This window comes from Rhea pennata, chromosome 5, assembly GCF_028389875.1.
Source record: "Rhea pennata isolate bPtePen1 chromosome 5, bPtePen1.pri, whole genome shotgun sequence".
Lineage (NCBI taxonomy): Eukaryota > Metazoa > Chordata > Aves > Rheiformes > Rheidae > Rhea > Rhea pennata.
This window is the reverse complement of record NC_084667.1, coordinates 51,919,140-51,942,467: the sequence shown is the minus strand read 5'-3', so window position 1 is coordinate 51,942,467 and position 23,328 is coordinate 51,919,140. Positions and strand designations below refer to the sequence as shown.

At 44.3% G+C, this 23,328-nt stretch overlaps 1 protein-coding gene across 1 annotated transcript; it reads right to left on the bottom strand.

The window, feature by feature from the left end:
- Positions 1 to 12,461: 12,461 nt before the first annotated feature.
- Positions 12,462 to 21,884, bottom strand: CALM1 (calmodulin 1). Its single transcript, XM_062575939.1, has 6 exons — positions 21,705 to 21,884; positions 18,660 to 18,690; positions 17,589 to 17,732; positions 15,354 to 15,460; positions 13,774 to 13,909; positions 12,462 to 13,579 (listed from the first exon to the last, which is right to left on the bottom strand). Exons 1-6 carry the CDS (start codon positions 21,705 to 21,707, stop codon positions 13,551 to 13,553), a joined length of 450 nt encoding a protein of 149 aa, XP_062431923.1. The 5' UTR covers positions 21,708 to 21,884; the 3' UTR covers positions 12,462 to 13,550.
- Positions 21,885 to 23,328: the final 1,444 nt, after the last annotated feature.

The following is a 23,328-nucleotide window of genomic DNA, read 5'->3' as shown; positions in this document are numbered from 1 at the left end:
TGGTTTGCAATAGCCAGTAAAGATTGAGAAGGGGTAAGGAGGTTTAAAAACAACAAAAAGCAGCAAAGAGAACAAATTAACATTCCCTTTGCAGGTCCAGAAAGGATGATTTGGACAAACATCACTAATTGGAGCAATTCTTCAGTATTTTATTCCAAATAAATAAACCGTCCAGATCTATTATGTAAGACATTGCAGATTTGTTCCAACAGCCTTTAAATGGGCACTGGCACGTGCCCGCTTGTGTGGTTGCATTCCAAATGGCTAAAGCAAGCTTTGTGAAACCCTCCCCGGAAAATGTACGTCCCACTGAATCACTATTCTGATACGAGTATAAAAACCTTGACTCCAATTACCTGCGTACTTTGCCATATGCGGTATAAAGAAGAACAACAACTAGCCAGCGCGCACGCACGCACACACACACACACACACACACACAGGAACAAAAAAAAAAGAAAGGCGTTTTTAGAAAAAGTGCAGAGCTGCAGATAGGCCCTAATTTGTGTTCTGCAAAGGCTCAATCCAGCCGGGAGCTGACATGCTGCCTCTCGCTGACGTGACTAGAAATCTCTCAGCACCCATAGGATCACTGAGCACCAATTACCGTAGTGTCGAACCTATCGGTGTCATTCGGAGTAGCCAATGTCCAAATCACCTGTTAACATAAATTATAACAAAGCAGGCAGAGTATTTGTAAGAGCTCATCTAAACACTGATGCACACCATCACTATTCCGCTGGGCCGAAAAAACGGCACCTACTGAAGTCATGACCAAAACCTGTCAGCATTGGTGCCATTAGGGTCAAACCACGTAATACGATTTTGCAGTATTTTTATATCATAAAATGTGTACAGATGTTGAAGCCTTCACAGCAGATAAAACGTCTTGCTGCCTACAGATATTGCTGGGGACCAGGAATTTACTGAACTGTCTATGGAGCTTTGAGAATTTGTTGGAGAAGCTGCACCAAATCCCTGAGTGTGATCCTTCTTTGATGTTGTGACCCCTTCTACCACCAAATTCCAATTGTTTTCTTTATTTTAATCAAGCAGTTTCTTAATAGCATCAAGATGTTGCCTGCACTTCACTGTGAGGAGATTAATTTACCTGCAAGTTTGTTAAATTCATTTGATCTATGACCTTGCATCCCCAAATACACAGCAGTTTTTGTGGAACAGCACTGTGTTGCCTGCAGCATCCAGCCCCAAACCCGGGCACCTCAAGCAGAAAAACTCGTTAGGAAACCAGTCTGAAGGAGCAAAAATAAAACTAAATCAAAACATGGAAGCTGTTGTTGCAAAGTAAAAGGGCCCAAAAGAAGGTAACTCCATTAGTATATTTGCTAACATAAGGTAAAATTGCAACTGTAACGGCCACTTTCAGGAGAAATCATAGATGAGCATGAAGATGTTGGTCTTTTCAAGTACCAGGTGTCTCAGTAGAGAACTCACAACTGTTTAATGAGCAATTTGTTAAAGAAAAGAGAAGAGGCAATTGATTGCCCTCAATTACAGTCAATGGGATTGCATGTGTAAGTCAGCTGTAACTCAAAGTGACATTCTTGTAATATGAAATATTCATTGAAATCCTGCATTAATGCACGTATTGTTCTAATGGATCGTTTTATTCTCTGTGAGTGCATAATTCCCTTTTTTTCAGCACAGTGCCCTGTATATTACTTAATCACATTGAGAAAACATGCTCAGCACACTGTCCTTTAAGAAATAGTAGAAACCAGAGATACACAAGCAATGCTCTCTCAGCAGCTTTACACTGAGGGGCAAACTGTTGGGCGCCCAATATCCTCCCTGCGGCCAAGCCCTAAGTACCTAAGAAAGAGGCCAGATTTTCTAACCCGCTCTGCGCTCCGCTGTTCCTGCTCTCTTTTCAGCTGGCTCTGAAAATCTGGCGTTCTGCATAGCCTGTGAGGTATGAGTTAAACCATAGATATTGTTTGATTTAATTTCGTATTAAACCGAACAAATAGAAATACAAAATGCAGACAATGAAGCAATTAGAAACTTCCCTTTTGCATATCCTGGCGTTTGTTGACTTGAACACTCTGCATTTAATTTCTTTGCTTTGTTTGATTTCCTTTTTAAAGGAAAGACGACATTCTAGGTGAGGGTAAAAAAAGGTAATAGTCCAACTTCCGCAAAGTATTAACTCTGAGGAGAGACCAAACCAAGTATCTTTGCTTCAAAGTTGTTGTTATGTTTTTATTTTATTTTCTAAGTTAGGAACTCACGAGAAAAAGAGATTAGAATGGCAGTTGTTTTTCATTCTTGAACCATAGCAGGTCCTGGCAAAATCTCGCTACGATTTATGTGCATACATCTTATATTTAATTTCCTTCTCTTTTAAAATGAGTTGTGAATGACGCACAGAGCATGGCTGTATGGATAACAGAGTCTGTGCGTCCCGGGAGACTGAAATCTTCTAATCACCCACCACCAGCTCGGCAGTGGTAACCCGAGGTTTCCTTACCCCATCTACCGCGGCCCAGAGCTCACCCCTATGCACGAGCCCTTCCGTATCCCCCTTCCCCCTAGTTCTCAGCTTGTCCTTCAAGGCATCCAACACTAGCAAATCTGTGCTTGTAAAAAACTAAGTGTTTGGCACACGGTAATAACTTACCTGTCACAATTACCTGAGACTGGGCTTTAGCCTCACCAAAAGAAGGTTAATAAATCCTTACTGAGCTCTTCCGTCATCTGTCTTTCCCGGGAAGCCAACTCTTTGAGCATTAGCTCTTGAGCTCATTGACCTGGGCACACACTTAATAAACTTGGTTAGTTATCTAAAAAAAAGACAAAATGAAGACAGGCAGAAGCTGAGTTAATCATTTGGATATATGGAAATAATGTGGTAATGCTGTTTATAGGCAGGCAGGCAATTCAGTAACATCTCTGCAAAAAAAGACAGAGGTTTTTAACTGTGGAAAAGACCAAGGGAGCTGTGCAGGTTCCCCAGAATACAACAGATTTGACTGAACGCTCCTCTACTGCTTAATTTGCTGTGAGCTTAATGAGCAGGATCTATAATTGCTAAATAATATTCGAAAAGAAAGAAATAAACCTACAGCAAAATGCAAACCGAAAAATGAGGGAAATGCTCACTCAGGAGCTGGATGGGTCAGGGACAGGACTGGACAGTGGGAAGCCACTAATGTCACCAGGAAACTCTGCCTGAAATAGAGATAAAACAGCAGGCGCGTTTTGACCTGCTGCCAACGCCGGAGGAGCGCGGGAGACGGGCTCAGAGGGGCCCGCGGGGTGGCCGGCGCCGCTGCGGGAGGCCCAGGCGCCGCTGCGGGAGGCCCAGGCGGCCGCTCCGCGTCGTGCCGCGCGGCGCGAGCGCAGCCAGCCCGGCTGCCGGGCCGGGCGAGCGCCGCTCCCGGCTGCCTCCGCAGCGTTCAGCCCGCGAGCGCCTCTGCCTGCGCGCTGTCCCCCGCGGTAACGGGATCTGCGAGGTGGAAACCAGCGGGCAGAAGTACTTACGCACGGCAAAGGTACAAACGCCGCTCCTGCGGGGGCTGGTAGTAGCTTCTGCTGACTTCTTGCAGGTCACACCTGAATCGATGAAGTTGCACTGAACGGCTCTGTACCGGGCTCTTTTTTCTAGTCTGCTTGTTAAACTATTTACAAAGAGGAAAGTGTTTGCATTCCACTTGGCTGCTAAGTGTTAATTTGGGGCCTGTTATACCCGCTCTGTAGTCGCTCTCCCACACTAAAGCCAGCGTGATAAAATAGAAAATTAGGGTTATGGGCTAAAGAGAGGAGCTGAAGACTGTCCCGCTGTATTTTAAACCATCCGGAGAGGAGAACTGCGTCAGGGCAATAGCGGGATGGAGAAGACATCCTAAAAAAAAAAAAAAAAGAAAAAGAAAAAGAAAGCGCTATCCAGCTTGGTGACACGGACTGAAGTGCGGGAGACGAGGCCAGCTCCAAGATCGGCCGCGACGCCAGGCCGCGTCCTGCCACGTCCCCGCACCTCCCGGCGGCTCCGGCCGCCGCCGTGCCCTCCCCGCCGCCGCGAGGCAGCGGGGAGCCCTACGCAGGCGGCCGTGGGGCTGCTTCGGCGCCGGGGCCGCCCCGGTCCGCTCTGCCGCGTCCGTTGGGTTGCCTCACCTTTTTTTCAGCCGTTTTGGCTGTTCTTTTGAACGCTGCCGTCCCCGCTTGCCTCTGCCCCTCGCCACCCCCAGCAGAGCTCTTCCCTGCGAGATGCTCATCTTTTATCCCCCCCCAAGACTATCGGTCCAGCTTTCCTGCCTTTGCTCGCACCGTGAACACCTTTTTCCTTTCAAACATTTTGCCATTTTGTTTTCCTTTTTTTTTTTGTAAAGAGGATAATAAAAAATTAAACGCAACCACAAAACCTCATTTCGTGAAACCCAGTCTGACCTACATCTCCAGAATCAAAAAAAATTCTGAGCTAATGATGAACCTGCCCTGTTCAGCCGGTCCGGCCTAATTATCGCAGCCCGTGGGCTCGTTGCACTAGTAGTGCCCGTTTGCAGGAGCAGCACAGGATGACTGCAGGGTGACCCCTGGCTTGGCTTTCACTGCAAATGGTGATGGCGTTTTCATATTTAGGGATGCAAAATTCGGATAAAATTGGCTGTAAGGAAGTAACAGTCACAAAGTGGGTCGAACCCTGGACTGAAATATTTAGCAGCAACCTATTCACTCAAAACAAAGTGACTTCAATTCACCGAAAGATCAGTATGAAAAGAAAATCCAGTAGAGGAAGACTGCAGAGATGAATTATGTTCAAAGACTAGTGTTCAACAGTATGCAGTCAGCAATGGCCCTCAAAAAACTGTTCTGTTTTCTCTCCCAAACAGCCACATGACCTTAATCCTGCTGCCATTATTAGTATATTAACTGTTAAACCTAATTTAATTTGAAATTTGGTCAAGATAATGTCTTCTAAGCTTGTAAATTACTACAAACACCTATGTTTTCATGCAAGTAAACTCTGTAACCTCTGGATAGTGTAGAAAATAAAGCTACATGTGAGATGCAGCATTGCAATTAAAAAAAATTTTTTTAAGCTGCTTTAATTCAGTATTTCATCTTTGAGATAAGAGCGTCAACTGACAAGCAGGTTGAAGTCACTTGCATGTGGCGGATATTAATCATGAATAAAATCTCTTCCATATGCTGCTAAAACTAGAAGCACTGAACTGGGTTCCATTATTCTGTAATAAGCAATGTACTGCAAAAATCTAGGGAGAAAAAATCTAACTAGCTGTATGCATTATGAGATTTCGCTTTCTCATTTATACATGTTCACTAATGGCAACTGCTTTGCTTTAAAGAAGCCTTTTGCCACATCAGTAGAGGAAGGTTATTTTTCCCCAGATAGTGCCTACTTACTCTGTGGAAGCAGGTCTAATGTGTCTAACTACAGAGTACTAAAATGGCATCATTAGAACTATTGCTTCATAAAGCTTCAAACAACCATAATAACTTAATAGCAGTGCAATCAGAGTGCATGGGACTTTTTCTGAGGACATGCTTCCCTAAGTGAGAGCTTCCTACCTGTACTTTTTGCATGTGTGTACTCCTCAGTAGTTTAGTGAACACTAACTGATCCAAAACCGTCTATTAACAGAATTAAGTTCAGTTTCGTGCTCTTTGTAGAACAGGAAAATTGCAGTGCATGAAGTCTAAGGTGTAAAGACAGAGGCTGGGCGTTGACAGGCTGGAAGAGATGACTTGGAGGAAGAGCCAGGCACAGGAGAAGTGGGAGGAGAAGAGGGGCGAGAGGGAGCGGGCGTCCCTGGAGAGCCTGTCCCTGGCTCTGCTTTGCCTGCTGCCTCAGACATACGTATGCCCTGTGTAACACCATGGCCCCGGCTTCGAAACTGGGAGTATCCGTCTTTGCTGGCAACAAGCCAGGTGCAAAGATGGTCCCTTCAAAGCTAGCATGCTCTTTCTGCAAAGCGGTGAGGCAGTGCGAAGCGTCTTAGTAACAGCACTTGCCGGAAAGTTAGAGTTGTAACAGCTGAGCTCCACTCAGATGGGGTACGTTCCAGCCTGAAGCTCAGGCGGACTTTCTTTTTCCTCTTCTACGGTCACAGCTCCCTGCCACTGCAAGCCACATGGGGCTCGTGAGTATGGAGGAGGAAGTCACACGGTGAGAATTCAGCAGGTCGGGGCAAAAATGTTGAGGGGTGACGTGCAAAACTGGAAACCAGTGGGGAAGGTGATATCAGAACTGAGACTTGGACCTGATCCGGGTGGGCATTGCAGATGCCTGGGTAGAGGGACAGCTCTTGAAAGCCAAGGATCGAACTGGGGTTTGGGAGGGAAGAGGTCTGACGAAATGCCAGTGCACGAGAGCTGGTTTAGGAAAGATCCTGGGGAAGGGAGCCAGAGCTGCAGGAATCTCTGGTTGTGGGAATGGATATCCGGAAGATAATGTGTCTGTGGCAGCCCTGATGAGAGGGAAAGAGAGAGAGAGAGAGACTGGCTGAGGAGATGAAAACGGGGGCCATGACTACAGTTCAAGGGAACGGAGGAACGTGTAAGAGGGAGAGCTGGGCCTGATAAGGGTAGAAAGTAAAACTGAGACGAAGGGAGGTGGCAGGACTGCCATAGGGTAGACAGTATGGGGCAATGGCTGAAAGAGTCTCAGCCCATGAGGTCCTAGTCCTGATAGGACAGCAGGATGGTCTCCCGTGGTCCTCATACCCCTTTCTCCTCTGCAGTCAGTAGGCATCTCTGAAACCTGCAGGTGAAGTGCTTCACCCCCATTTTGGGCTGGCTCAGAGAGGATGACTATGGCCTGAAGCTACCCTATTTCCTCCAGGGGTTCGTGATGACTCTAAAGGCATTGGCTCAGATGATGACTTATGAGGATGATGACGCTTGATGGGATTTCCCATGTAGTTTTGTTTTCACTTTTAGAGTACTAAATTACAGGATTGAAATTGTGAGGAAAGTACAAAGTTAAGCCTCAAAGTTAGGAAATACCAGAATTGAGTTTCTCTTTGCCACTTTTATTCGCCTGCTTCCTCCCTTCCACTTCTTCTGCATATACTTCATGATGCAATCTTAACATTAAATCATTCAGTTTATTTTGGGTCCTTCCTCTCCCTGAGACAAGAGAGTATCATAACATTTAGCAATCATATTTGCTACAGTCCAGACTGGTGTTTCACAGATAACCTTAACTTTTCCTAAATTCTGAGCACTTAATTTTGCAACCTTAATACCATTCTTCTGTTGTAGTATTTTCTGTATGTGCAAGTGTACAGTATAATATAGAAAGGAATAATAATCCAAGGTAGTGGAAAAATTACTGCCTTTCCTCTATAAAATGATTTGATGGAAAATAGATCAGGTAATTTTCACAAGTTAATGATGCTCACGTTAACTATGCTGTAGAACATGGTATCTTATTTGCTACTGAAAAGGGATTTTATCTCTTGGTTGTTTGCTTTACTGACCAAATTAACTTTAATTCAGCCACACAGGGTGGACAGCATCTTGTGCATTATGAGTCTGAGCAATTTTCAGGGCATCTGGAGTATGTGTGTAGGAACTTTTACTCTCTTAGCATCTAAAGAAACAAGTAAGTTCTTTAGAAGATGACCGTCTCATTTTCAGTCAGAACCCCTGAAAAACGAATTTGGATAATGTCATTCACAGAGATCCCTAGGGAGTTTAGTATTCTGTGATAATAATTTTTTTTAAAACAAGACAGATTCAGGGAAAAAAAAAACACCTCAAATCAGGCATATGATTTATCTCCTATCAGAATGGCTGGAGGTAAGTTTTCTCTCTAAGGTATTGTAAAGACGGGGCAGAAGCAGCAGAGCATGTTTGGCAAGTTCTAAGCTGCAGCAGGCTCACAACCGAGTAAGACCTTTCCAAAATGTGTATTTTTACATAGATACAGAACTCTCATGCAGAGTTTTGGGGGGTTTTATTTTTAATGAAAAATTGACAGAGTGACAGCACTGTTGCTAGAAAGACTTATTGCCTAGAGAGCTGCCATAAAGCTACCTATAGCTTTATGGGCAAAAAGTACTCCATGGGACAAACTGCAAACCAGTCCCATGCTCAGGTATTCTCCTTCTTCTCTCTCTTGTTCTTTATATCCACCTTCAGAATAATTACTATACTGCAGAATAATTACTATACTGATGTGCTGTCAATATTGTTATTGCCAGTCCCACTGCAGAACAGTAAAACAGGGAGCGCTTAAGAGCATGGCTTTTTTATGGCTTGCTCAGCTGATTCAATTTGTTCTTATTCAAATAACGTGTTCATTTTAAATGCTTGTTTTAAATGCTGCTGCTAGGGCAAGCAGGACTTTTGTTCAAGCATTTGCTTTTCACATACTTCATTATTTCAGCTGGAGATCTAGAAATAAAAAAATATATTCAAGAAAGATTTTGATTCACTTTGAGGTGATCAGCCCAGTTTCCATAATGTACTTGAACCAGTAATTACCTTAAGAGCTACCTTATTGCCAGGAAAAGGCTGTGCTATGAGTAATTCCTTTTGTATTTCTGCAAATGCCGGCTTCTGAAGCAACTGAAATTAGAGTGGTTTTTCCTAAGGAGAGCAATACAGGATTTCCCAGATATGCCAGTGAAGTTTCTATGAAAGACCAGAACAAGTTCTCCTGCATGAGGCAGCAGTAGTCATTGCCATCTAGAACCAACTTGTCCCCCACCTATAGAGATGCTGGGAAGAGCAACCTGCAATCTCCTTATCACAGTCATTGGCGGCAACACTGGGACACTTGTTCCAAGACTTTTTTTTTTGGTAACATTGCTGTGCATGTTAGTGTCACTCAACATTTCTGGTGCCACAGGGATCTGGGAGAAATTTAACCCCCTGCTGCACTATACTTTTTAATATCAATTGGCTTTTTTCCCTGTGGAATTTAGTAGTTTGGTGCTGGATGGAGCTATGCGGCGTTCAAAACTCTGTTCTTGCTTCTACAGAGGGAAAAGTACTACATGGGGAAGTATGAAGGCAGGCTCCTCTTCAGCACTACCCTGTGACGAAGTAGTTTGCTCTGCTCTGTTCCTGGTTACTATTACGAGTGGAAACAAGTGCAACACAGGCACTCATTTATTTCCAGATACGTGCGGGGCTTAATCATCCATTGGACTATAAAAGATTCCTTTAGCATCTATCTAATCAACAGCTCTGTCATTTATGAGGGTATTTTACCACTTCAATTCAGAACTGGAGTTATTCATTAATATTATGCTTAAAACTAATTATCAACTATAGCCAATATACTCTAATCACATCCCCAGGACACTTACTGATTAGTATTCTTAGAAAACAATACACCAATCCCTTAAGTACTTGGGCCTTTGTACAAATTTTCTGTAGCAATGACATCAGGCATCTTTGCAACTGAAAATCCTTACATAGTTCATTACCTACTTCATTACTGGAAAATCTTGTATTTGTTAAAAAGATTTTAAAAATATTTTGGAATTGCAACATTATTCTGTTCCCCAAAACATTACATGGGTTTGTCTTAACTGTAAAGGTTCCTCTGCTCTATTTATAAGTATGCCACTGACTTTCCTAAACACCACCCAGAAGAAACACGGCATCAACCTTCATTGCTCATCTTCACTCAGTTACATACATAACAATCATCAGAAGCGAAGCTATGGTCTTTCCACAGTACATATTTTCTGTGGAATTTCACTTAGTCATTATACCTAGAAGAAGAAACTCTACTTGGGTCATAATAAGACAATTCCAGTTTCAGGGTAGGGGAAAAAGTAAGATGGAATTCTGTTACTTCTTTGGTGATTTGCACCAAGACACGGCTGAAACAATTGTATTTAAAAATGTGACCTGGAAACCAGGATCTGCGTTCACATGCATACTGCAACCCCGTGGGCAAGACGTAGCCACAGCTCCCCTCCCCACCCATCCATGCTGGGCACCTGACTGTGGGTGCTGCACGCTACCCGCAGGCAGATCAGGCCTGCACCCATCAACTGATCCATTTAATGGATCCATTTTTGATAGCATTAGTGTTCCTGAAGCTGCAAAAGTGACAAAGGGTTGGGGGATAAGACCATCTTTTATTTTATCTGTTGATTAACACAACTCTTCCTCCTCTTCCCCACCAACCTCCCCTCCCTCCAGCAAATGTCCCATACCTACAATCTTTCAGGACTTGCGTTCCAGAATTAATCAATAAAATAAGCATGATAATGAATAATCTATGTTAAGCATTTTCTTACCCTTTATTTTTTCATTATGATCAGAAGAGGAATATGATTAACAGCAGTTTAAACTTTAGCAGTACAATTTCAGTATTAAATATAAAACTACACTGCAAGTTGATGTATTTTAAAAATGGTTATGTATATTCTAGCCTTGTTTATGTATCAAATACAAGTAACTCAATTGTTTCTTGCCTTGACAGTTAACATATCTAACAAATTTCAGCAAGCCAGACATCCATCTTTTCCATTTAAATAAAAAAGCAAGCACATCAACTCTATTTCATAGCAAGGGAGTGTAGTCAACACTTTCCTGAGTGTTGTGCAAAGAATAACATTTGAGAAAGTAGGTTAAGTGAGTGTAATGATAAACCTAAAGCTAAGCTGGAGGACCTTTTGATTAACTTCATATTTCATATGCTACTTGCATCAGTTGAGAGCAACATGAGTTACAGAACTTCCATGAAAACAAGCCACTTACAAGCAGGTGGTTAAGCTTGATCAGTTTATTAGAAGGATTATATGACACGGTTGCCTGCAATAGCAGGGGACTGGATTTGATGACCCAGGAAGTTCTTTCCAGTCCCGTGTTTCTAAGCCATGCACCAAGTGTACCCAGCCCACACTTTCACATTTGGAAAAAGCCAAACAAAGCCACACACACACACACTCATAGAAAAAAAAAATCCTCATGACATTTTATTTCTCTAGATATTCACTATGCAGAAGGGAACAGAGCTAAAATCCTGTACAGAGGATACATTTACTCAAGGTTGATGTGGTACTGAAGTCAGTTAATAATTAGATACCTCCAGGCAGATTCAGTTACAGGGCATACTAACACTGCACACTGCCAGACAATTTCTAATCAAGCCAAGAACCTCTTGCAGGAATGAGGTCTCTTTGCTAGCAAGCACAGAGCACACTGAATAAGCTAAAAGCAGCTGTTCTTAAATGAATTACCCTACCAACCATGAGTGAATGACAGATAGATGGTAAGAAGCATTTACCTACTAGACAAGATCTCTCTGCACACTCAGGCAGAAAAAGTAATTAGTTCAGAGCAGCAACCATTGCTCCTACCTTGCCTGTCTCTTGAGTACATTTCTCTTTAAAAGCCGGTCTACAAAATCAATACAGCAATTCCCAAATGCTACCAAAGTAGCAGTTTGTGGCTGCCACACAGAATTTTCTTTCAAAAAGTAGCCAGGTATTTCCATCATAGCAGTAAGTTTGTTATGACAGCATACGCAGCCATAGCAAAAGCCTGTACAAGAACAAGAGATCTGAACAATTGCCTTGATTCAACCCATCTAACTTTTAGGCACTTGGTTAAGGTGTCTGGGTACACAGTCACCCAGAACTCTCCGTGGTCACTAATGGCAGACAGTCTGAATTGCCTTCTGGAGATGTCTTTTTACTGGCTGCACATCAAGCAATGAGGTTCTCAACACAGGCACCTCAGTTAGACAGGATGAATGGAGACTCACATCTCTTCCAAGAGATAGTTTCAATCTCTCCAACACTAAAGGCATAGCAATTAAGGTTTGCAACTCCAGTTATGTTTAGAAACAAACTTACAATCAAGTGATTAAGCTGTAGTCCCTCCCTCCCAAGCATAAAAGCCTTCCAAATGGAGGCTCTGCTTTTTAAAAAACAAAAGGAAAAAAAAAGGGGGGGGGGAAGAGCATTCTTCTTTCAAACAAAGAAGAGCAGACATGGCTGCTTTGCCACTCATTCACGGGGAAGCTGAAGGATTAATTAGAGAACACTTTACTCAAAGACCTGGAATGACTAAGCACTGCTAGTGCATGCAAAGCAGAAGTAACAAGATAGTTTTTAAATTAACCCTAGTCCTCTTCTCCACCCCACAAAATTCATGCAAGTGTTTGATAAGTTAGTCAAGAACAGTAGCCCAAGGTTCCAAAAAGGCTTAATTTTAACATATTGTAAGAGAAATGTCTTTTTTTTCCCCCTTTCTGTGGGTAGAGAAATGCATTTTTGGCATGTTTGAGAATCACACAGATCTATAAAGTCCATGCTGTTTAAATTCTCCAACTGGTTTCTATAACCTGTCAAAAAAAACCCAAAAACCTATACATGTTTCCCCAGTATTAACATGCATGCTGAGAGCTCTCCACTTTAGTGAAATGAGGTGTTACTTCTATGCTGATAGTTGACGAGTCAGCATTACATGACTTTGAGACCAACTAAATTAACATTGTCGTAATATGAAAGGCAAGCACAAGTTCATTTATTTATAGCAAAGGTCTTGGGTTACAGGAGGTCAGTTCTTGCCATCTTGAAAAGATAGGGGATAACTTATTGCATACATGTGCATTATAATTTAGCAGCAAGTCATTCATAGGAACACTTCCCTCCTACTGCTTTTTTGGTTTATCATCTCAATTATATATATATTTCAGCTTTACAAAGCATTTAACACCACCTTTAAGTTAATGGTCTTTTATTGGAAAAAAAAAAAGACTAGCATTTACAACTTGGAATGGACATAAATTGTAGTATCTTGAACAGCGATGTTGACAGTTGTGCTGAAGTCCACAGGCTACTCCGCCAGCTCCAAGTCATGGTTCAGAAGGTTTTAAAAATATGAGAGTCCAAAGATGCTCCCTTGGTGAAGGTTTCTTTTAAAAATTTTGTGAACGGTAACAGCCCGACACCCGTTTCACTATAGTGCAATGCAGACAATGTTAAACCAATATTATAACACAGACATGCCATCCATAGTTAAGATCATCATATTTTTGGAGCACACTGCTACGTACAGGAGAACCATTCAACCTTTAGGGCATTCTCTAAGTTTTGAATCCTTCAACCACTTTTGCTGCATACCATCCTGAGGTATAAACCAATTTTAAAGTAAACCAGCTATGACAATTTATACTACAAATTGAACTAGAATCCACCATTGAACAAAAGAGTGGATTTTTAGGTTGGTTTTTTTTTTCCTTTTAATACAAATGTCTGACTGTGCTCAATTGTCAAGCTGCATGCATGAAAAACTGGCCAGCCCAAACAGTGTAATAGTCATTAGCAAATGGAACTTTTGAGTTCACTAAGTGCTTTTTTTAATTATTATTTTCAAGGTAGTACAATTATTTATATCGTAAAACTGATGTTTAACTTGATCTTTTGGGGACAGGACCACCAACCATTACATGCAGTTTGTGGACAGAAGGTATTTGACATTCAGTTTTGCTATACAGAAACAGAATGAATAAATGAACATTTTTTTGCAAGAGGTAAGTAAAAGATTCAATTTGATTCTTCTAGAGGAAAAAAGGTGTAAAGGAGGTCTCTTCACTTTGCAGTCATCATCTGTACGAATTCTGAAAAGATAAAAAGTCACTATCAGCTGTTAGATAAGTCTCAGCTGCAGGAGGTGTAAAATCTTTCATTGCATCTAGAGTTTGTTTTTGCCCACAGAAATGGGGAACCGAATAAACTGGGCAAGTGTCTAAGATAAAGCCAACAGATCATTCAAAATCTGTGTGACTGTTTCAAGTCAAGATAAGCATCTTACCTTCATAGTTGACTTGCCCATCCCCATCAATGTCTGCTTCTCTGATCATTTCATCTACTTCTTCATCTGTTAGCTTTTCTCCTAAGTTTGTCATAACATGACGTAGCTCTGCCGCACTGATATAACCATTGCCATCCTGTGAGGAAGAGTTGCACAAGACCCAAGATCAACAATCCTGACACTAATTAACTCTGAAACTAAATCCAGGCTTCTAGTGACTGTTTTTGAATTAGTCTCATGATACTTGGGACAAATACAGACTCAGTGAAATGCACTCTGTGTACCCCTACACTAAGTATAGTCACATCACCTTTGAAGCAGGTATAACAGCAGAAAAAGCTATAGTGGTATCTGTACTATAACAGTAGCTACATGCCTGGTTTATAGCTGTGATTAGCCCCTTGGAATGCTTCTAAAGGTTTTCTTTCTTTCTTTTTTTTTTTTTTTTTCCTGAAGGACATTTCCTGTATGTAGGTTAGGCTTCCTAGGTAAAATGTTCTAGAACAAGTCAAACACTTTCGGGGGGGGAGAAAGGAGGAGGAATAAATTCTATTTAAATGCAGCTGCAAAAAAAAAAAAAAAAAAAAAAAAAAAAAAGATGCCAAAAGCTTAAAAATGACATTCTAATTTGTCACTATGCCAGTGTTCCTGTCAGTTCTATTAGTAATATCCACACCTAGAGCACAGTCATGACTATTTCAGAAACTGCCCTTTTTGTCAACATAAAGGATTATTTTAGAGTTTAGCTTAGGACAGTAGTTGAAAGTTGGAGTTCAGATGGTGTCGTACATACAATCACTAGTCAATAAATGACCTCGATGGCATTAAGCACGAAAATCTGAAGATGTTTTACCCAGAAGAGACGAAGTACTACCCAGTCAAACACTCTCTAGCACGTATCCCAGCAAAAGGCCAGAAGCTGGCATCCTCTCCATGTAAAGTGTGGAGTGAGACCTCCTTGTACACATGTGTATACATTAGCTTAGGAGCCGCATCAGTCATTGTGCAAAGCAGTTCTTGTTACAACTGTAATATCCAAGCAATCCAAGGTGGAAAACCCCTGTTCTGACAAGTTATCTTTAGAACAGCCTCTTCATCATGTACGCTCAGGTGTCCTTAATGAAAATGGAAGGAGTTGAACTCTTAAGGTTTCTGCAGTAACCTCAGTCCACATCCTGAAGACGCAACATGTGATGTTTCATTTCTTGTACATACTGATGACATGACTTCACCTTCAAAAGTCTTCATAGAAAGTACAAGATGTTCTGCATCCATGCAAACATTTCCCTGTTCCTCTGAAGTCAGAAGGTTAGGAGGGAACATAGTAAAGGTACCACCAAAACAAACCCCACACATCAAGTTCTACTGGTCTTCATTCCTAGAAAGGCCAGAAAGCTTTCTTCATGGAAATGCCTTAAGCTTAGTCCTGCCATTTACATGGGTATAACCAGCCTGCTCTGCAAGTCATCTATTCCCCTGATTCTAGTTGAAAAGACTTCTCCTTCTACACAAATAGAGAAAAAACATTGAGGAAAAGATGCTTTACTGCTTCTGAGGAATATTTGCACATTTAGGAATACCTTGTCAAAGACTCGGAATGCCTCACGGATTTCTTCCTCGCTGTCTGTGTCCTTCATTTTCCTGGCCATCATGGTTAAGAATTCAGGAAAGTCAATAGTGCCATTGCCTTAATGAAAAGAAATTAATAAATTTAATTCTCACATTCTTCTTTAAAAATAAAGTTGGCTTTTAATTTAACCAGGGACAAGAATCAGACCGACAGATTCTGAGAGCTATTCTTATATAAGAACCTGATCTTTCCCTTAAACTGCTACCACTGCCTTTTTGCTTTTACAGTCTGCAATAGCCACCGTCACCAGTGTTTCAGTGCCATGAAACTGATTGTTGCTTTCTCTTCAGGTCAACCACATCGTTCACCACCTAAGCTGCATGTAAACTGACAGTCTGATGCTCCAAGGTTAACAGATACAAGAACTTATCTTTGCTTCAGATCACTCCCCAAAACTTCTTGTCAACTAAAAAATCTAAACTGCTGTGGGCAATTCCAGAGATCTGGAATATCTGGGATGCTGCTCTGGAGTAGGCACTGACAAATTCATATTATCTAAAACGCGAAAAAAGCTGCACTACGGTGCTCAAATGTTTCCTGTTTAGAAAACTCCCTATCAATGCATGCTGCACACTACAGAAAATGCACAATTTTGAAAGGTAACAAGTATTTGCAAATTCAACTGACATGAAAAAAAACCTGCTAAAAAGCTGCTATTTGGCATTTCTGAACAACTTTGCATTCTGTGTTCTGGATACTTATTTCACTGCAAGACTGAAAATCTCTGGCAAAGTCCAGGCCTCACTCTCGGAGGACTTGCAAATTCTCCACTCAAAATAAGGATTCAGCCTTGAGGTTGTTGAAAGTTGTGAGAAGAGTGGTATGGTAAAGAAACAAAAGTTCTTGGAAACAGCAGAAACTAGATTAGTGCAGTCAGGATACAGCTGTGTATGCCAAGCCAATGCATTAAGATCTCTGTACAACTAAGATCTATCCCCCCCCCCAAAAAAAAAGGGGGGGGGGAGGGGGAGAGGGGCAGAAGAGAAACCAAAAGCAAATAAACAAAAGTCTTTGCAGCTCAGGGATTCCTGGTTGAAATTAATGAGACACACAGCTCTTTATACTCATGGCCAGCCTTATTCACCAGCTAAATCAGAATACAGCTCATATTCAGCTTTAAAAAGAAATTTCAATGAATATGTAGAAAAATAAAGCATTCTACCATAAAAACAAGTTGAAATAGATGGGTAGGGCATGCTTATCTGAATTCTTTAGTCTCTTTTCATTTTTTAATCAACTAGTGCAGCACTGCAGAACGTAGCCTAGAAAAAAAACACTATATCCAACATATTTAGTACTGCAAATCATGAGTATCCAAAAATCATCCAAGAGTTTGCAATTAGGGGCAACTTGCACTTTAAGGCAAGTAGGTTTAGATTAGTGTAGTCTGTTATAATCAAGTAGTCTTGTTGATATACTTCATTCACTCTTCTTTTTTCCAGAGAAACTACGAAAACTTCAGTATCACAACAGTCAACATACAAGATCAAAACTCTGATATAATTGAGCACGGGAGGCATTTTTCATTTTTTAACTGCTAGCTTGACTAGAGTCTCCAAAACAAAGCTTTCAGTTACCCTTTCTGGCATCCATTTAAAGTGATTCTGATCACCTTTGATATGAGTGTTTCCCTGCTTTTGCAAGCTAATAGCTTCAAAAAACATCCCTCTACATCTACTAATAATCCAATACGCAACATTAGACCACATGAAGTCTCCCCTTGTTGCATTTTCATGTTGCAACAATTTAGTATTACTCCATCCTCACCATATTTTTGGCCTTAAACATAGAACTAGTGGCATTAGTTCTGGTATTAAGACCAACACAGGTTGACTAAGGGAACATACAGAGGAAAGCTGTGTGACCTTGCAGGTCAGGGCAAGTCAGGTAGCAAAAGGAAGTTTGTGACTCATAAGAATATTAAAACCAAAAAACGACATTTGCATATATTGGTTTGTCTCTGCAGATCCTTCATCTTAAATTCTAAAACTGCTAGCACCTTTCTTTGTTCTGTACAGAGAGTAAGCAGAAAACAGACACCCCTCTCGTTCAGATTCTATCAAGCATTTTAAAACACTGCTTCAAATATAGAGAACAGTGTCACAGTCTTCTTCATGCAGTCCATGCCTGGAAAACATATGCTCTAGATGACCACAGCATTAAGAACCACCTTTCCAACACTTACCATCAGCATCTACCTCGTTGATCATATCCTGCAGTTCCGCTTCTGTTGGATTTTGGCCCAATGACCTCATGACAGTTCCAAGTTCTTTTGTTGTGATAGTACCATCACCATCTTTGTCAAATAGGGAAAAGGCTTCCTTGAACTCTAGAGGTAGAGACAGTCCCATGGTTTAGTAATATTGCCACCATAAGAAAACAGCATATGAAGAAATGTATCCCAGTCTATGCCTTGTAAAATTTTAAGAAGCATCTTTTAATCCAACCACATCCCTGTACCTGTAGAATTAACATTTTCAGAAGTTATTTGAAAATGTGTTATAACACCCCCCTAACTATGTACACTAAATTTCAACATACTGTATTATTGCATGTGCATTATACCTGTACAAAGCATTTCAACATCCTTTTGCTTGACTCACAATTGCACCATGCATAGCAGTTATTTGAGGTAAGTGAAAGGAATCTAATGTTTCAAATAGCCTGTGGACAGCTCACTATTAACAGAGTTACAGGAACAGTAAGTGTTGTCATTTATCACCTATTTTTAAGTCACTAGACAGTAAGAATTGGCATTAACCACAACTGGATGACTAGTCTCCAAAAGCTCAGATAATGCTCCTTCTCCCAACCAGTTTGAGTTACTGGCACACTTGAGAAGTTACTCAAAAAGCATTGATCTATTATCCATTAATACAGGTCAGTTTTAGATTATTTGTTGCCATTTCACTTCAAGTTTATCTTCACTTGCTTAAAAGAAGCCCATAGTTCTGCTTTGAGTACAAGAAGCTCACTCAAGAGTCTAGCAATTTCTATTTCTGTTCAAAAAAAAAAATCTAGGACTTGGCTCAGATCTGAAAGTCTAGAATAATTATATGGAATCCAAGACAGAAGCAGTCTAAATTAAGAGGAGGAGCCAATAATCTCTCTCTCTCTCTTTTTTTTTTTTTTTTTTTTTAAGGGGAAGAATGTGTCTGAAGCTGTTGGTAAATTCATTTTGCTATAATGTTTGAGGTAAGTATATACTTTTAGTTACAAGTTAGCCAATAGAAAATCTCACCATTAAAATACTTACCAGCAATCTGTTCTTCAGTCAGCTGATCAGCCTAGGTGAAGAATAGAACATTTTAGAACACTGCTTACCTCTGGCTATGTCAAGCCATGAGATACCCAACTTCCTTTAAATTTCAGCAGTAATGTGTTATTACTTTTACAAAGCAACTTCTAACCCCTGGAATTCTACCTCTGAAAGGAGAGGTTCCACTAAACAACATAATGTAATGTTTCTGAAAGCATATAAACTAACTTATTACTAAACTGCACATTAGGAATCAGATAACACCATCATCCTTCAGCTCAGGGAATCCAGTTTGGTCCAGTGAAGAACACATGGCAGGCTCCTTGTAATTGGGCAGAGAGGCATAAAATACTTCATGACGTATTTAGGAGTTTCACATCACATTAGATGTTGTTTCCAGAACAATATTGACCCTAATGCAGTGAAGGGGTATTTACACGTTATTGGGCTAGAGACAAGTGTGCCACCTAGTGATCTAACACTACAAAACTGTCATACTTCTCCCCTCCCCCAAAACAGCCTTCATCAGATATTACCCTACTGCACAGGAAATAGGGAGGACTGATGTTTTGTAACAGTAGGAGGAATTACAGCTTGGTTATCATGGCTTTAGCCATCTCTGAAAGGAGAGTGCCATCATCATCTAGTGTCACAACTGTTTCACCATTTTAAAACCATACAGTTTGATTATGCTGCCTTCCACTGATACGTAGGTGGTTTTATAACTCATTTTAAGTGGCAAAATTTAAGATGCTTGCCCATGACCTCCTATATCAAGAGGCCACTGCTGCATCCAAAGATTTACAGATCAGTGGGCAATCAAGTGGGCTTCTCCAGACACTAACCATATTCTTCCCGAAGTCTCTTTTCTGTAAGGGTAAAGCACCACAGAAGCTGTTACTTGCACTTGAAGGAACTAAATACTTTAATAAGAAAATGTGCATTTCCTAATCACTTCAGAAAAAACTGCATTCCACATATCTACTTGCAGATGCTGGAGAACAAAGTAACTCCTTTTAAACTCACTTTACAGGATGAATACCAAAATAATTTTGCAGGTCAGAAAATACAGGCATCTTGTAACCCTTCTTTTGCCTAAACCCAAGAATAAAGCCCACTTAACTATGCAGAATAACAACAAATATAATGGGAGAATTAACAAGCTATATGATCTTTTAGGGTCTTTACAGGGGAACAGGGTAGCACTGAAAGGCTGCTGTAGGTGTTAAATAATGTATACAGTGCTTCCACCATAGATAGTTTTTAGTTTCTTTTTAATATCTACATGCAATTAAACAGTTCCCCACATGCACACCAATTACTGGTGCAAGAGAAAAGATAGAGAGTTCAAATTCCTTAGCTTTTGTTAAATAACTGCAGAAGTTGGGTCCAGAACCCAATTTGGCTTTAGACATTTTCATTTGACAGCAAAGAGGCAATTTTTCCTTAAGGATTACCTAATAATTTACATAACTCATGCCCTGCAGAATAGGAAAGAGACACACCTCGGTAAAAATCTGACAGCACCGCTTTATTGCCTCGTTATTTGGGGTTCGCGAGATGCTTCTAAGATCAGAGTATTTTGGGGAAAAAAAAAAAAAAACTTGCATATGCTGCAACAAAAGCACGCAAGCTGACCCAAAGTCACCGCACGGTACTCCGAGGGGTTCACCTTCCCCTAAGCAACAGGCGCAAACACTGCCCGCTCGCCCTAGCTACCAGGACAAAGGTACCTAGCGCCGGAGCAGCCACCCCACCCAGCCAAGTCATCAGATCCTGTCCTAGTGATGTCAGCCTTCCCCAGCAGGAAGGGGAGATGGAGAGACAGGAGCGAGGAACACCCAGATTGCCAAAATGCGATTAGAGGTCCGCCTGCGACTGCGTTCGCTGCTCTCATAGGAAACAAAACGACCGGGAAAATCCCAGCCCTTCCTCTTTCCCTCCTGAGGGGTCCAGGGTGGCAGCGCAGCCCCACGGGCGATGCGTTTGCAAATGCGAAGCAGACGCCGCATCTCCAAGGTTACGGGGGGGGGGGCGCGCTGAGCGCGCCGCGCCGCCCGGGGCGCAACAGGCGCCGGCCCCCGCCAGGCGAGCCGCAGCCACCCGCTGCTGCACTGCGGCCCCGTTTCCCCTCCCTCTCCAGCGGCGGCGGCTGCGCTCCGGGCTGCCCCCATCCTCCAGCTGGGAGCGCAGCGCCGCGGCGAGCCCTTCCGCCCGCCCCTCGGGAAGGGCACGGCTGTTCCCCCGCGGCCACCCCTTCCCGCAAACATCCGGACCCCGGCGCCGGGGAGGAAGCGGCAGCACGCTCCGGGGCCGCGGAAGGCTCCCGCGCCCCCCGCCCAGCCCCCCTGCGGGCACGGCAAAGTTTCCAGCGCAGCAGCGCGCTCTGCGCCCCGGCGAGCCCCGCCGGGGGTGCGCGGGCGCCGGGGAGGAAGAGGAGGAGACATGATGTAATGCGCACAGCCACGGGCTTTCGCCGGTGCTGCGGGTTTTTTTCTTTTTTTTTTTTTTTGGGGGGGGGGGGGGGCGCAGTAGCTGCGGCAGTGCAGCAGCGCGGTGCCCTCCCCCCCCCCCCGCGCCCTGCGCAGTGCAGCTGGTGCCGAGCGGCGCGCGGAGCCTCGGCGCGGCCCGCGCCCCCGCCGCGCGGGGAGGGGGGGGGGGGGGGGGAGGGCGGCGGCAGCGCCCTCGCCGCGGGGGCCGCGCGCCCCCGCCCGGCCCCGGCCGCAGCCGCGGCCCCTTCCGGAGCGGAGCGCGGGAGGGCGAGGCGGGCTGCCGGCCCGGGCGGCGCCATGCGGCCCCCGCCGAGGGCGGCGGGCGGGCGCGGGGCCGGGGCGCCCGCTCGCAGGCCGCGCCAAGGGGAAGGAAGCGGCGGCGGCAGGGCTGCAGCTGCGCGCCGCGCCCCGGGGGAAGGGGGGCGCTGGGGCTCGGCTCCCCGCGGAAAGCGCCGCTCCGCCGGCCGCGCCGCCCCGTCGCCGCCGCCCCCCCGCGCCCGCCGGCTGCTGCGGGCAGGCGGGCGGGCGGGCTGCCTGCCCGGCTACCTACCATGGCGCGGCGGCGGCGGCACGGACTGCGCGACCACGAGCGGCGGCGGTGCTGCCTGCTGCCGGCGCGGCTCCCGCGGAGTGCTGGGGCCGTGAGCCTGCGCCGCCGCGCTATATATGGCGCGCTGTATCCCTCCGCCGGCGCGGGGCCTTTTTCTCTCCTCCCCGGCGCGGTATGTGCGAGGGTGACTGCGGCAGCGGCCCCGCCCCCTCCGCGGCGGCCCCGCCCCCGGCGCCCTCGCCCTCCCGCCGCAGCCGCTCGCGCCCGGCGGCGCGGCCCGCGGCCGCCCCAGCCCGGCGCCGCCGCCGCCGCGCTGCTCTGCCCCTCCCCCGTCTCCTCTCCCCGCTCGCCCGGAGGTAAGAGCCCCGCACGGACGGGCGGGGACCGCCGCGGGGGCGAAGCCGCCCCCCCCCTCCCCCGAGGCCCCCAAGGGGCGGCACCGCCGCGGCGCGCGGCCGCGACGCCCCCGCCCGGCAGTGGCCGTTTTCCGCCGGGAGGCCGCGCCGAGGCCCCTGCGCTCCTGCCCCGCCGGGATCCCCCCCGGGGGAAATCCCGCCGGGATCGGGGCTCTTCCCAGGCGGCGTCGCCGCTGGGGCCCGCGCTGCGCCCGAGGTGCCCGGCGCTCGCCTGGGAGCGGCCGGCGGCGCCGCGGGGCTCGCGCCGAGGAAGCGCCTCCTTGGGGGGGTCTGGGCGAGGAGGGGACGTGCCACAGCGACGGCAGGGCCGGTGCGGGCTCTGAGGGCGAGCGGAGCCGTCTTGGTTTTAATCCTAGCGCTTTTGTCACGCGCGAGCTGTAGATCACAGTAAAACTGAGTCCAGATTCAGATGCGCTACGACTGACGTGTCACTTTGGTCCCTGCTCAGCAGAAGTGCTCTTGTCTGCAGGTGAGAGGGAGCAAAACCACGTTCTGATGCCAAACGTTTGTTCATTAGTCCTGTAGCTGCTGCGGGATGTGTTGCTTTTTTCTTTTTTTTTTTTTTTTTAATTTTTCCCTGACTGATAATATTCCAGGTAAATATTGTAGCATTCACACTGTACCTACAGGAGCTCACAAGCAAGCCTACGTACAGGCCTTGTACGTAGGCCTACACTGGAATAAAAGATTTTGGTTCCACTCATTGCAAGCACACTTCCATTTTGAGTTGGTTTATAGTTCAAGATATTTTTAGCTGAGCTTTTAGTCTGGGCCTATCTCTGCTAGCAGTATTTTCAATATGGCCATAATTCTGATGATCTGGTTGAAATACAGCACTAAATGGTTTTTAATCCATTTTTCTGTTTTTCTGTTATGTTTGAAAATTCTTGTTTACTTTCAGTATCTTAAATAAAGGCAGGCAGCTAGGTTCTTTGTATTTGACAATTTATGTAGGCCCTACCAATGAAATTACAATTTATTTGCCTGCTTCTCTGGAACAGAGTGATAGGTTGGCAAACTCAACTATTACATATTTGCAATCTAGAAAGATTTCTCATAGCAAACAAAATAGCGTATATAATAAGCCACAGTTTGGTCCCCAAACCATGATGACATTTAAGTAAGGAGTGTTATATGAAATAGTGTCAGAAATCCTATTTGCAACTAGCTAGTCTGCAAATCCTAGCCTTTTTAAACTTCCTTTTAGA